At 38.7% G+C, this 15,198-nt stretch overlaps 1 protein-coding gene across 1 annotated transcript in view; it reads left to right on the forward strand.

Moving 5' to 3' along the window:
• The window catches only part of ESR1 (estrogen receptor 1), a 171,884-nt gene that overhangs the window by 126,980 nt on the left and 29,706 nt on the right, over window positions 1-15,198 (forward strand). Inside the window, exon 7 of the mRNA XM_009324146.1 lies at window positions 14,324-14,462. Coding sequence (XP_009322421.1) covers window positions 14,324-14,462 — 139 coding nt within the window. The remainder of the gene's footprint in view (window positions 1-14,323; window positions 14,463-15,198) is intronic.

Raw genomic sequence — 15,198 nt, forward strand, 5'->3', positions numbered from 1 at the left:
GCGGTTCCTACCTTTCTGCTTCCCCCTGGGGTGGGGGCGGCTGTGCAAGTAGCAGGATTGATCTGATTTTCTATAAAAATAAACCTTTTGTGTGTGTGTGTGTTTTGGGTTGCCTGTAACTTGTGTGAGTTCCCCAGTCCAGTTCAGCGCAAAATAGTTGAGCCGGTTGAAATGTGAGGTGACAGTACACAGGGAATGAACAGGCAAGTATTAATATGAGGGTGCTAGAAAGAAATATCTGTACTGTCAATAGTAACATACAGCTCTAACTCAAGCCTTTTTCTAGTTTAATTTCTCTTTATTTCTACTTCAACAGAGAGGTCTTTTCCAATCTCTCCTGTACAAAAAGCAAGAATCTTCCAGTTACTGGCACCATTTACAGCCTTTATCCTGTTTGCTGAAGTAGATGTTGTATAGCTTCTACTTTGCATATTTCTGCTTGATCTGTAATATGTTCTGAAATGCTGTGCCAGAGCTGTGAGGGATTGGAGAGTCAAAGGGAAGAGGAAGCATGGTGATTTCCCCCTCACTCAAGACACATCCTAGTTCATAGTTTGCTTCCATCCCTGGGGTACAAGAGATTTTACTTCCCAGGAGGCAAAGACAGGCTGTTCACTTACCTGTGCTATTTGGAAGATAGAACCCTGGGGCTCTCTTTTTGCTGAGTTACCTTGTGGCTGGTTGCCTATCCTAGTGCATATTTTTCGGAAGTTGTTCTTCTGTCTTTGTCTTCCAGGAAGGCAGCAAATTCTTCTGGAAGTTTTTTGGGCCAAGTTTTCACTGTACAGGTAGTAAATAGTGACCTGAAGCAACAGAAGCATGTGGCAGACTTTTTGGAATCAGCAGCTGATTTTTATTCTTCTTCTGCAGGGTGGGATTTTGCAAGGTCTGTGGAGAAGGAAAGCTCTAGTATATTTTATTCAGTGATGGTGGAATTAACCACTGGTATTAATCGGTTAATGTCTCACACATTTTAAAAGCAGTATACATAGGCGGGTTCTCAGCTGACAAAGAAGAGCTGCCCATGAAAACTTAGCATATTTATTAATGCTACTTGTGACTTCATTTTTTTCCCTACTTGGTAAACACAGCTATGGAGAATCATTGACTCTGATATGAATGCTAAGTGCACTTTCCCCCCCCCCAAGTATACATGTAGGGTTATGTTCTTTTACACTGGGCTTTTTGGGAAGAATGTTGCTTTACCACTGGGAAACACTTATTTTGCTCCTGGCTGTGCCAATGCCTCCCTCTGTTAGTTTTTTATAACTCTCATAATGTGCCACAGTGTATCCATTCCTAAACTGCTATCTCAGGACTGTGTCTGCTGCATGGGAAAGCTGTGAAGCATGCTAAATATCCTTCTTGTGAAACAAAAACCCCTAATCAGAAGATTCTTAGCCTATGGGTATAATATGAATTAAATCTGCTATTTTTTTTATCATGCTCGTTGTGCTCCTGTTTTATGCCTCGCCAGTATGCCTCTCTTCCCAAAAATGTGGCTTATATCTTGCAGAAGTTTTACATGCTACTTTATCCAGGCGTTATGCAAAGCTATCCTGAGAAGTAATCTTTGATATCGCTAAGCATGACTAAGGCAAAATTAATTATAACTAAGTCTGAAATAATGTAGTATATTAAAATATGTAATTTATTTGAAATCAATTATGTTTCTCAGCTCTCTTTCTTCTCTATTTTTGTACCTTTGTTCCACTATCTGCATTTTTTTTTGACAGGGCCACTTCTAATCAAGTGTTCAAGAAAGATCCTGACATTTCAATGAGACACCGCCAAGTATCATAAATACATTTCCCTTACTGTCTTATTTCAGCAGACAGTTCAGTCAGAGAGCTCTTTTCTTTAAACTCCAGATGAGGCTTTTTGTACCTTCTTTTTCAGTAGAAGGGCTTCTGAGAGATTTTGGTAAAACTCTGTCACTGCAGTCTGATGAATTCAGACCTGCTCATCTTCCGCTGACAGCGAATAATTGTTAACAACTTTCCTAGGAGATATTTTATTTACAAGTCATGTTGTGGAGTAACTTTTAAGGGCTGATTTCAAGTAAGTGGGAGACAGAGGTATCAGCTTGTCAGAAACTGCTCTGAAATAATTCATAATGGGATGTCAGAAGTAGTTCCGTGTAATGCTGATGAGCTGGTTTCCCCCTTCTTAACAAGCTGCCAGCCTGACACTGTGTCTCTTGGCTTCCGAGTCTCTGAAGAGATTGATAATACCTGATATTTATAGGAGTAGGACTATATTTAAGTGTGTTTGTAGATGCTTATAAACATACATGAGCTGTAGAAGTATATAACACGAACCCAAGAACCTTCTGGATATGGTCAAATGTGGGCAACATCATTTGGGTAGCAATCAGATACTTGCTGCCTCAGGGCTCCTACACCAAACACAGTTCTTCTGCCTCTGAGGGTAGGAGTCTTCAGCCTGAAAAAGTCTTCTATATAGGAACCAAATTGTGCCTTGAGGGTCAGCATGGTGTTATTCATAAAATGGTCTCCTAGTCTATGTCTGAACTGTGTGAAGTGGCTCTATTTCCTGATCCAAGCTAAAGGTTTTATTCTCATCCATGAGGAGTCTGTCAAACTCACGTTCTCTATGCAGGTGAAAGAAAAAAGAAAAACAAAATAAATCAGATTTTCTCTGTAAATGAGAAAGATGAAAACTACCAATTTTTTACCAGTTCGAAAAAAATATCAAATTACAATTCCAGGGGAAACTTGCTGAATTTTAAGTTACACATTTTTCTTCTATTCTTTAATTTCTGCTGTGGTACTTATTAGAAGATATTACTGTGATTTTTTTAATGTAATGGAATTCCATGCAACTTTCCAGTCCTGACAAAGGATGACAGATAGGGTTTATAGGTCCAGTTACTTTGGATGAGCTCGTACACTGTTCCAAAGCTTTTCCAGATGTCTCCATCAGAGTTGTGTGAATCATTAATTTCTTTGTTTCGTGGCAGATCCAAACAATAAAAAAGAATCATTTTCACTTAATACAAAATGACATTTTTGGACCTTTTTGCTAGATAATAACTCTTTCAGGTGAAATGAAACATTTTATTCAATATGAAAGAATAAACTTCATTAAGATTTCAAATATTTTAATCACCTGTTTAAAATTGAAAGAAGACAATTTTGGAAAAAAGGGTCCTAGTTTTCCTAGAAGTTTAGGTACCTTTCACAATGCTGAGCAGGAATAGGTGCCTGGTGGAGTGCTGAAAACTAAGATGAGGTAGCTGAGAGGGACACTCTGTGTTCCCTGGCAGAAACCAACCTGTTTTTATTTGTTTATTTTCATTTGTGAAATCTGACGTGTTCTGCAGAGTGTTTTAAACTCATTAACCTGTCAATTTCCAACGTAAAATGCTCAGTCAGAGCACTTCCAACCAGCTCTAGCTTCAGCATATGTCTCAGCAGGTAGTATAGGAGCTTGAGTACAAGGTGGTGGTTCTCCAAGTGCAACACCCGTGTTTTGTGTGCACACCTGAGCCATGCAACATGCAACAGTTTCCTGAGGCTGCCTGAGGCTTTGCAGATGCTGAAACGTGCCTTTGGGTTTGTTATCCATTGAAGGAGAGTTTGCAAGAAAAGGGGCTTAAGTGAATGATGTGTTTTCTGGAAACATGCTGCTTGCTAACTTACTAGGTTTCCCTGGACAAGAAAATGAATATAAATGCATTCCAGTGTCTTGCTTTCCCTGTAATGTGTTCCTTTGCTCTGTCATATGATGACACTCCCACACAGCTGCTAAAATGCTCTTATAGTTGTAGTGGTTAAAGGAAATTGCTGCAATTAATTTTGCTGTCTTTCTTCTCTTTGATGTGTCATTACAATTTCTTGGATAATTTTTCAGAGATTAGGTTCTGTTCAAAACCAGTCATGTAGGGGTGAAAAGAATAGGAGGGAAAATAAACATCTGAGCCTTATTTATATATGCTTGTGTTTCTGGTTTGGTGTAGGTACCAGCCAATGTAATGAACACGAAACCACACATATACATACATGTTGTCTGTTACTCACATACAAGTGCAATAGGCAAAAATAAGACTTCTCCAAATCCAAAAGTGAACACTCTGAAGAAATCAAATGGATGCAGGTGCCTTAGTCAAGCTAGTTTTATTTCCTAATGCCTATAAAGAATGACCAGACCATGAACTCTGAGGTTATGCTTCATTTCTTGGGTACAGCACATTATGTTCTGAGCAATTTCTATTTGTAGTCTTGAAGCGGTTTTAATCTTCAAGTTCACTACAGACTTGACAGTTTTTCCCACTTTTCTTTGGGTTGCAAAATAATCCTCTTTTCTGCTAGTTCCAGATGCTGCTGCAATGAATGTTAATTGGTTCAGTGGTGAGTACAGTAGATCCTGGGATGGAATAGACTGTGGAGCAGAAAGCTTAGTGCTTTGCTAACTGGATTTTATGAATGAAGAAGGGGAGAGTGTAGCCCTCCCAATTTCATCACGTGAAAGTCGTTGTAGTCAAGAAAGGTGTTAAATTAAAGAGTGACTTTTCTCAAGCTTCCAGGCATGGGTGGAGATATAAATTGAAACAGTGAAACTTTAATTCTTAAAGACTTAAACAAGATAATTGGAAATAATCAAAAGTATAAACCCAGGATTTTAGGGACATTCAGAAAGAATAGGGTTAATAAGCATTAATTTCAGCTTCTAATTCCTTCAATAAATAATGTTAGTTTAGAAGGGTGGCTGATGCTGATCGTTGTTTGTGTTACCTTGCAAAGGTAATTAATGGAACAAAAAGGATAAAAAATGGAAAAACGGAGATATTTTTATACCCTAACATTTGTGGAAAAAATGAGGTGCAGAGAAGGAGAAGTGAGCTGCCTGTGGCAGAGTAGGTCTCCAAGCTCACTTTAACCGAGTTTTGTTCACTCGCCACCCCTATCCTGCCACGCATACGGCCATTAGACCCTGTGACATATCTGCATTGCCTTGGTCCACCCTGAGGTTTTTCAGAGCCCTCTTCCTCTAGCAAGGTCCGTCTCCTGGGGCCGCAGCCAACGCCAGGCGTGCGATGCTGCCCAAGCCAGCTGTGAGCAGGCCTGCAGAGCCCCGCACGAAACACCAGCCGCCTTGCTGCTCTCGCTGATACTGCTGAAGTACTGCCCAACCCCAAGTGCCTTTGCCAGCTCAAGTGCTTGTGAAATTAGTAAAAGGATGAAGTGAAAGCATGTAGGTGCACTCTGTAAAAGAGGAGAAAAACTGGGAAGGCTCACAGGTTGATCTTTGGTTTTAAAATTCTCCCCTGATAACTGTGTGTTGAAGCGACCATTTGAAACCTCACAGGGTCACGCTGGGGTCATTTAAAAAGCCGTGAAAGAGTCTACTTCAGTCGGCTTCCTTTTCCCCCCTCCAGTGACTACATGTTTGCTTAAAAACTGTGATTGCTGAAAGAGATTGCCTAAAGAAAGATTGCTTAAAGAGACCTTTTGCCTGAAATGATTTTTCTCGACAGCCACAAAACCATCACTTATTTACATTTGATTTGGGTTGTGATTGGAGCACAGCCTGGTGCTTTAGTAAGGAGGTCAAACAAATGCTGAAAACCTCATGCTCTCTTGGATGAGAGAGCTGAACGTACAAAAAAATCCAAGTCATGCTGGACATGACCTCAAGTCTCCGGGGCAGGCTTACACAAAGCGTAAACCATCCAAGGTGGCTGATGCTCCCTAGCTGCCCGTCGCTCACCTTTCATGCTACTCCTTCTTGCTGGGTTACTTCATCAGCTGGCTGAACACTTAAACCAGCAGAACAGACCAAAAGAGTAACAGCCCTGGTGGGGGGGAGAGGACAGCTTGTATTTATGAGCCTGTCTTTTGGGTTCATAAAAGTCAGGCAAGAATGCATAACCAGCACCACAAATTATTTTAGCTGGATCTGCTTTTGATGGAAAAGATTTTGCATAGCAGTGACCTCTTACAAAAATTACAAATTCAAAAAAACCCCTCAAACCTCCTTGCAACTGGCCTGAGTACTGCTATAAGTTTAGTGGAATGTAATTAACTGTTGCACAGACAATAAAGAAAAGATGTATTACTTCATAGCGTGTATTTAGCTAATAAATTTTGCCTAGTATCCTTCTTCACCTGTGCAGGGAAAGATTCAGAGGACACCCTTCGAAAGAAAAGCTGTCCCATGCAGCTGATGGTCTGTTCCTACACTTAAAATCACTGGGAATGGCTGCCGTTGTCCTGTTCTCAGTATGCAGACAATGTCCTGTGCATTTTATTTTCAAGCCTGAACTCCCTGAGAAATAACACAGCTCTCAGTGGTAAAAGAAGCATAAAGTAGCATCTTACTGTTGTCAAAGCATAGCCTGAGTCTCAGATGTCTGGATTACAGTCCAGGGATGAATGATAATTAACATGCTTTAAATAACTGCTATACAGTGCTGCAGGAATTTGTCGTGTAATAGCGAGCATTGCTTTTTGTTGATATTTGAAGTGCTTGTTTTTTGTACAGAAAAAAAATATATGTCTTCCTTCTTGCTTTATAAAAACAGTATGATAAACTTTCACTAGCAAACCGGCAGGCAGCCTTCACTACTTCGCAACTCAGCAGTTGCTGTTGTTGTTGTTGTTATAATTATAATTATTAGTAAGATTTGTTGTTATTTTAATAACTTTCAAAACTGTTTGTTTAGAGGGGGAAGAAAGCTTAGACCTAGGATTTTTTTATATAGGCAGTTACGTTGCCTAGATTAGTGAGTGTTTTAAAACCAATTAAGAATTAAGGCTTGTTAAGTTCCCTGCATCCAGGTTTTCTGCTTACACTCTAAACAACTGCCCCTCAACTCTAACTTGGCAAGGCTTTCTTTCCTTTTTCTCTTTGAGAAAAGTTCAGTTGCTTCTGGTTTTTTTACCCCTGATTTGCAGGAAACAGAGGTTGCATTTGAGTTCAAGGAGGCTTCTCCACCCCAAAGATTTTTGTGGCTGAAAGGACTAGAGAGTGTGCTGAGAGCCTGCCACACCTCCGTCCTAATCCTGCCTCCTCCTGGATGAGGCACTTAACCTCTCTGTGTTCTATCTATAAAATACATTTAATAATACTTAATGGCTTTACTGCCCTTTGAAAATGTAAAGTGCTATGTGAGTGCCGATTACTTTTATTATGTTCCCTGATGGAAGGCCTCAGTGTATTTGTGTTAACTTGTACTGCTAATGCACTTTCTGTAATAATCTTTAGTTAACAAAGTGAAACAGTTGCAAAATAAAAACTGCATTTTAGTCTAGGCAGACACAGTGACATACGCAAGGAAAGTCAGGACATGAAAGCACTTAGCTTCACCGGGTATGTCTGTGCTGTGTGTCAGCCGTGGGCTTGAGCTACAGCGCAACCCAGCTTGTCTCCTCTCCAGGCTGCGTCCGTGCCAGGGAGAGCACAGGGAGGAAGTAACCTTGAGCTTTGGACACACGGCCTGACCATCCACCCGCATAGGACAGATTTTCCCGGGCAATTCAATCCTGCAGAATAATTTGCTTGGGCTGCTGTTCGGTGAGAACTCTCTGTCCCCAAAACTCACAGGAGCGCTCCAAAGCTAGGGGCTGGCTCCCGGGCTGGGTCTTCCCACAGCCCCGCTGGGCCAGCGCATGGTCCACCTCCCCAGGAGCAGTGCCAGCCAAGCTGGTGCTGTGCTGCAGACTTCTGATGTTTCTCTTGGGCAAGACAGAAGTATTTCATAAAAATGTGGCAAGGGTTTGTCAGGAGAAGAGAATGTATGTCTGACCAGCGGCAATTATTTGCACTACCCCTGAAGGGTTTCCACGGCCCTAAATCCAGATTGTGCTGGGTGCAAAGTATTGACTTTGAGTAGATCAACTTCCACTTGGCTAACTTCTTTAGAAGCTTGCTTTGGCATAGGAAATTTGAAATAGGGCAGTATTTATTAGATCTGATGTATGCAGCGTACATTCATTGTAGTTTAGACTGGTGTGTACCTGAAAAGGGAAGGAGAGATTCCTGTCCCGAAGGAGGCATTGGCTATTTGGGCCAGAAATGGCCTCAGGAACTTTGCCAACCTTGCCAACCTAATTAGTGTTTTGTTCCAAATGTGGCCTATTACATGACCGTTGCATAGCTGAGATACTGTATTGAGTTGTAAATAACAGCCTTTTTCTGTGGTTGTTGCCACTTTCCAAAACGCTGCATTAAGAGAGAAAAAAATAGTGGTTCATCTGTGCAAATTTAAGACACACAATGTAGAAATGTTCTGATTTCCCGCAACATTTTTGTATAGTATAACATCTGATATTTTTTGCTATAGGAGATATTATAAAAAATCCTGTTGCTATCAAGTTAAAGACTTTCCAGACAAGCAGGCAGGACATTTAGGAAAGAGAGAACCTTTGGAGTTCAATAGTTAGGCCTATGTTGTTCAGCATATTCATAGTTAGCTGGAAAAAGAGGCGTGGATAGCGGTGATAAAAATTATGGATAATATTAAGTTGACTTAAGGTGATGAAGACAAGGGCAGACTGAAAAACTGTGCAGTCTTAGTCTCACTGTCTCTGAAAGTACAGTTGAACTGGAAAATGCTCTGAGAAGGACAAGATGAATTCAAAGGTGAACAGGGTAACTTTCATGTGAGGAATGACTGAATATACTAAAAATGTTTGGAAAAGAGAAGATTAGCAGTGAGATGATGACCTAGGAAATGATGGTATCTTGCAAGAAAATAATTAGATGAATCAAATGAAAGTAAGAGATTTTTTTTTTTCCAGAAAAACAGGAGATTATTATTTTCCTAATGTTAACTTAGAATGTGAAACTTCTTACTGGAGAGTACTATTTCCAGAGTATATAAAAAATCTGGAGTGGGTGAAATGCCTAATTTTTGGGGTTCAAAAAGCATCTGGACAAACTTGGAGGAAAAAATATTAAGGGACATGAAGCACAGAAAGACCATCTTTGGCTCTGGAAGTCCCTGAGCCGCATACCAGTGGAGCCTGAGAAAGCTTTCTGTGGAAGCATATGTTTGTCCTGCTGTATGTTTTGCCATAAGCATCTGGTACCAATTGCTGTTGTAAATGGGATACTTTGCTAGATGGACCTTTGCTATTGCAAAAAGTTTTATACTGCTTTTGCTTTACTTTCCTTCAAAGCAGCTGGAGACAGAGTCATTCTTTATGGCACAGTTATTTATTGTCTTGCAAAAATTGCCTGAAATTTACATTTCAGGTACTCATCATGGTAATTAAGAGATACGGTATAAACATATAGGTAGGATTACAGTTGGATCAGATGAAAAAAGAAGATTGATTTATCATTTGCTGTGGGAAGGGGAATAGTCTGGACACCTTGTAGTTGTGTCTTAAGAATATTAGTAGAAGCTGCAAAATGATGATAATTAAATGATCCCCAAATGATAGTAAGTACCCACTGGAGGACTTACTGTTGCAGGAATAAATCTGCAATGACACCGGATATTGGGTCTTAGAGATTGTTAATTGCTAGAGAAATTGTTTCTGATAAAATAGAAAGCTACTTATTAGGTCAAAAGTCACTAAGGCAAATGATGAATTTATTAGTTTCAAAATATTTGATTGGTAAAATTTGACATATATATATATATATGTTCTTGTTGTTGGTTATTTCAGAGGACTGCAGGGTTCACAAGGTATGTTACAGTAGCAATAAATTAAAAACTGTCTGAGCTTTATGTTGTCCCTTACTGCAACCAAACAATCTTGTGCATAAACTACTTCTCGGTTGTTGTCAGGGATATATGTTTTACCTAATACTACTTCTGGCAGTCCTTGTGTTCTTTCATGGCAACCCTTCCCTTTGGGCAATTGCCCAAATTCCCAGTTTACAAAGAGATTTGCTCATACCTGTTGTAGGTTGTTGCTGCCTTCCTTTTTTAGGATGGTAAGGTCATACAGTTTTGGATTCCCAAGTCTAATGTCACCTCTAGAGAGTCATGCTGGCCAAAGTAGGGCTTTTTATAGCTTTTCCTCCATGGACCCACTGCTGCTTCAGCATGTCTTAGTGTCTGGAAGAGAGAGATTTGTATCATATTGTCACTGATGCGGCACATACTGCTGCTTCATATTAGAAAGGATAATCAGCTCAGTTTGAACATTACCGTTTTGTGTTCTACACATAACATAAATTTAATTGCCACCTACTCTTAGCTGAGTGCTCAGAAAACCTTTCTGGCTTTTCAGAAGTTCAGATTTCCATATTTATACAAGAGTTCGTGGAACAATTATTGTGTTCTGTGTTGGCAATCACTCAAAAATACTGTTAATTTATCTGTATATGAAAAAGGAATGGTCCAGCCATGCCTTTTATTCTGTAAGTGTCTTTCTCCTGCCAAGCATATGATATATGAATGGCTTAATGGCAGTCTAGCTCTTGTGGGTTTTGGCCATACAAGGATTTTGACATGCCTCATAAGGTCATGCAATTGGTCAGTTTGGTGTATGGAGTCAGATACAGGATATATCCATAATCTGCAACTAATGAATTTGTCACCAGTGAAGTGAAGGTCTTTCTTTTTCCTCAAAGCACAATAACCAAAAATTTAGAATTCAAAAATACTTTTGCTTTCAAAACTTGCCAGCATTAAAATAACACTGATATTTGAGAATGCAGTGCACATCTACACATAATTTTAGTGATATTAAAGTGCAGCATGCTCTGAGTGATGAAGTGACAAATGATTTATTCATCATTTAATTTAACCTTCTGTAACATTATTCTGAATTAGCTTGCTTGAACAAGAGTATGTCTTAAAAATAATAATTAAATCTTGATTAACATTTCTAATGATAGCAAATTCATGGAACCTTAGTATGTTGCTTAGATAATAACTACTTTTGTTGTTAACAATGGCCCCTCATTTGCAGTCTGGCTTGGAGCAGGTATAGCTTCCAGCATGGGCTTCTGTATGTTATGCCATTACCTTTTGTAATGCCGTTCTCTTTTTCTTTAGATATTTACCCATGGCAGTCCTTTAACCCCTTTAGCCTATTCAGCTTCACAGAGAGTAACTAAATTCCTCCTATTCCTCACTAGAGGGCGTGTTTTTCAATGCTTTATTCATTTTGACGTTTATCATTCTGTCCAACTTCTCATCCCTCTTGAAGAATCAATACCAGATTCAGGTAACGCAGGATTAATTTAGCTTCCTTGCTCTCTCAGAGTTTCCCTGGCTTTTTATAAAGTTCATCGTCTTTATTAGATGTAGCTTCCCATTGGAAGCTCAAACTGGGCTGATTTTTCTCCATCATTTCCAAGCCGTCTTCATAGCTGTTTCCATCTTGTATATATGCCTGATGTTCTTGGTTTTAAACTTATGTCTTTATATATTTTATGATGAAGCTAGTGAGTGATTTAAATTCCTTACATTATCAACCCGCTTTTTACCTTATTTCCCACATGCCATCTGAATCATGATTTCTGTTTTTTCCATGTCATCATTAAAAAAATTGTCTAGGGTAAAGAAGTAAGCTGTATGGTGTTCCTCTAGAAACGCTTGAGTTCAGTTTAGCTCAGTTCAGTTCATTACCCTTTTGCCATTACACACTGAGATGTGTCATTTAAAATACATTAATTCAGTTAATCTATTGCATGTTTTTATGAAATCAAATGTCTTGTAGAAGTCTGTTTCATCAAAACTATTATTTTTATCAACTAAACTCATAATGTCACCTAAAAAGCCATCAAGTTAATTTGATAAGATTTTTTATGAATTACAGTTGATGTGTATTATTACATTACAGACTTTTAAACCTGCATTAATCAAGGCTTGTGTTAGCTGTTTTGTTGGAGAACCCAAAGCAGATGTCAGGCTGACAGAGCATTTAATGTTTTAAACTATGGTCTCACAATCAGTTTTCTTTTTCATCTAAGTTTTTTGAAACTTTCTTAGCTTCAGTGAAATCACAGTTAATATTCCAGACAGCAATAATGTTGTTGGCCAACCCTTTTAGGACTTTTTAATGCAAAGTTTTCACATTCAGGTACTTTAAAAGAAGTTAGCATTGTTGGGCAGTGTATTTCTATTTTCAGAGCAGGCTAACAAAATACCCCTCCTCTACAATACTAGTGAAGTAATTTATTAGCTTTCTTTTTTATTTTCTCTCGTTAGTTTTGGTGCAGATTACTTAGCCTCAGTGCAATCTGAAATTTCATATGTGGGGATGGGGAAAAATAAGGCTAATAAAAATATAGAGCTTAAAAGGGGTTTGAGAATAGGTGTAGTAAAAACAAAGACCAAGACAGTGTGGAGAACAAAGCAAAGCATTTTGGCATCCAGAATGTTCTAGAATGAGCAGAGTTTTACAGGCAAGTGAATTGCCACAGTTGTAACAAGCTCAGTTTTTCTGCAAAAATCAAAGCAATCTGCTGTAGCATAGTGTGCAGCCACATGAAATGATGGCGATATAACTGACTTGTAATGCACTGATTGCAAAATTCAGACACCGTACGGGGACTTGTGTCCCTGCGTTGCCGTGGTACTCTTCAAGCATAGATAAAAACACTATTTTATTATGTGTTGTCATACTAAGGCAATACTTAATAGGAAACATAGTGTTTATTGTTTGTTCTCCATATATAGACAGCAGTTTCTTTCTGCCAGTTTCATTCTTGAGTGCTGTAATCGATGCTGTGTAGTTAAGAATGTTGCTCTTTTAAGTTTCAGCTCTATTGTTTCAGGCTGTTTGGCGACTCAGGCAAATGCCATTCCACCAGTCTCTGAAGTCTGAAAGTAATTTTTGCATTTGGTAATGAAGGAAAAATACAGGAAAAGACAACTTTCTTTTTTTTTCCCCCAATAGTTACCACTTGCATAAAATTAGCAGGTCCTGCAACTGTCTAAATTCACTCCTAATGATTGATAGATGAGTCTTATTTCAGACGTGTCAAAGCTGTTTCCTTTTTTTGACTGATTCTTTATGAATATACTGATTAGCTCTCAGATGTTTTAATTAAAAATAATTATATCAACATCTGTTTTGCAGAACATAACAATATTTTCTAAGTTATTGTGAGCTATACTTTGTTCCTTCTCTTCCTTTTTGTTATTTGAAAAATATATTTCATAGCACAACATTTAACTTTAAAAACATGCGCTTTTTTTTTCTTTTTCTCAAGATAGTACTTGAGAGTATGTCAGGTATATTCCTTGAAACTGACTCAGTGTATACCTCTAGTGAGGACTCAACACAGAAGCAAAATCACTGCCGTTTACTGGGCTGGTAAGGTAGTTTACCCTATAACTTGTATTCTGGAGACTAATACAAAAAGGCAAAGTTCAATAATGTGTTTCGCTCATACCACTGAGAAAAAGATAATTAAGATCTGTTTTAAGGGATCTTCTACACATTTCATTTTAGCAAGTTCATGCTAATTTTAAAGAATAACTTATGCTAGGATCTAATAAATTGTATTATGCAATCTCCCCTTCGCTTCTATCTTTGGATTGAAAGTAACGTTCATGAAAAGTGAGAATCTCAAATAGAGAATAATACAATCTGTGCTATGAAATGAACACAGGAATGACCACTGTCATTATGCTTTCATATCTACCTTATCATTATTCTTTCATATTCATATTTCAGTATTACTATAAGCAACCTTTTCATTTTGCATTCGTTGTTTCTAGCGTTGTTTAAATACAGAGTAAGAGAGGTCACCTTCTTCCTCCAGGTGCTATAGTCCAATAGAAATATAAGCAAGTGGTTCATCAGCGCATTCTGATTGTGCAGTGATCAGCATTTGCTTCCTAGTTTATTTGAAATGCTGCGTTGGGCCCTCTTCCACACAGGTATGGCACTTGCAGTATGGTGAATTGTTCACGAGTCTGTAAAACAGCATTCCACCAGGAAAAGCGGTCTGGGGTTAGCTGATTAGAGCTATCATTTCATTTTATAAGAGCTATTTTTCCATTTTCCCTCCATCATGACCCAGGCAACACGGCACTGGAGCAGACAGCTGCCCCTTCCTGCAGCGTGCACCTGGCTTCCCAGGCCACTAGCAACAGGCGCGGGGATGGAGATGCTCTCCTGGTTCTTGCCCTGCTCTTGGGGCAGGGTGCAGCCAGGACATGACCAGGGGGCTAGAAAGTGCTGACTGTTCTGCAGGATGGAGTCATGGTGGACCTAATAATAGACAAAACTAATCCTGAAATGTGAAGAGGACAAATGTCTGTTTTATTGCTTTTTCTTTTTGATTATCCAGCTCCAATGCACTTTTAAACGTGATTTTCTGAATAATGTTGTTCCACTTACAAACCTGGATTGTTTTTACTGTCTCCTGTTTATTCTTTCAGGATTTGTGGATTTAACACTCCATGATCAGGTCCATCTACTGGAATGTGCCTGGTTAGAGATACTGATGATTGGCTTAGTCTGGCGCTCCATGGAACACCCAGGGAAGCTTTTATTTGCACCCAACCTATTACTGGACAGGTCAGTCTGCATGTTGCTGTGAATTATTTAAGTGAATGTATTTCTCCTGCAATCAGATTAATTTTAACTTGTAGTCATCTCACTGATACTACAATTTGACAGTACGTTGTAAATTAAACAGGGTTATAGTAGGTGGGACTGGAAAAGGAACTCTCAAAAACCTAGAAATGCTCTGGAATGTGATGCTGTTCATTTATTAGACAAGTAACACATGTGAAAGTCGCCTGCTGCTGGAAGTGCTTTCTTTCAAAGGAGCAGAAAATTTCTCTTATAATCTGTAGTTTGTTGCAAAACAAAATTAAATTAAATTAAAATTAAATACTGAACCATAATCACTTTAATTCAGATAACTATTTCCGCTTACCTAATATCCTCCTAGTTAGTCTTAGTTAGAATTGGTTTATCCAAGCAGACAGACAAAATTTTGGAAGAAAATCCTGGTAGAGTCTCTTATTTGAGAGATTACATTAAGATTTTTTTTTTCTCCTGAAAACTGGAGCCAAATATGTAAAACACATACCTGCTTGCTGCCTTAAGCCTTTTTTAGTCAATCTTGCTAATACGCTGTAGGTGTTTCTAAGTGAGAGAGAAAAATATGCATCTCTGCCATATGATACCCTGGATTTTAGCTGGCAGTCTTCACAAATAAAAGGAGGAAGATTGATAGATTTTTAAAATGTATTCTATTTATCTTAATGCAAACTCAAGTTCTCTTTTTTCCCAGTCATGAAAAAAT

Source organism: Pygoscelis adeliae, unplaced genomic scaffold (assembly GCF_000699105.1).
Source record: "Pygoscelis adeliae isolate BGI_AS28 unplaced genomic scaffold, ASM69910v1 Scaffold105, whole genome shotgun sequence".
Classification (NCBI taxonomy): domain Eukaryota; kingdom Metazoa; phylum Chordata; class Aves; order Sphenisciformes; family Spheniscidae; genus Pygoscelis; species Pygoscelis adeliae.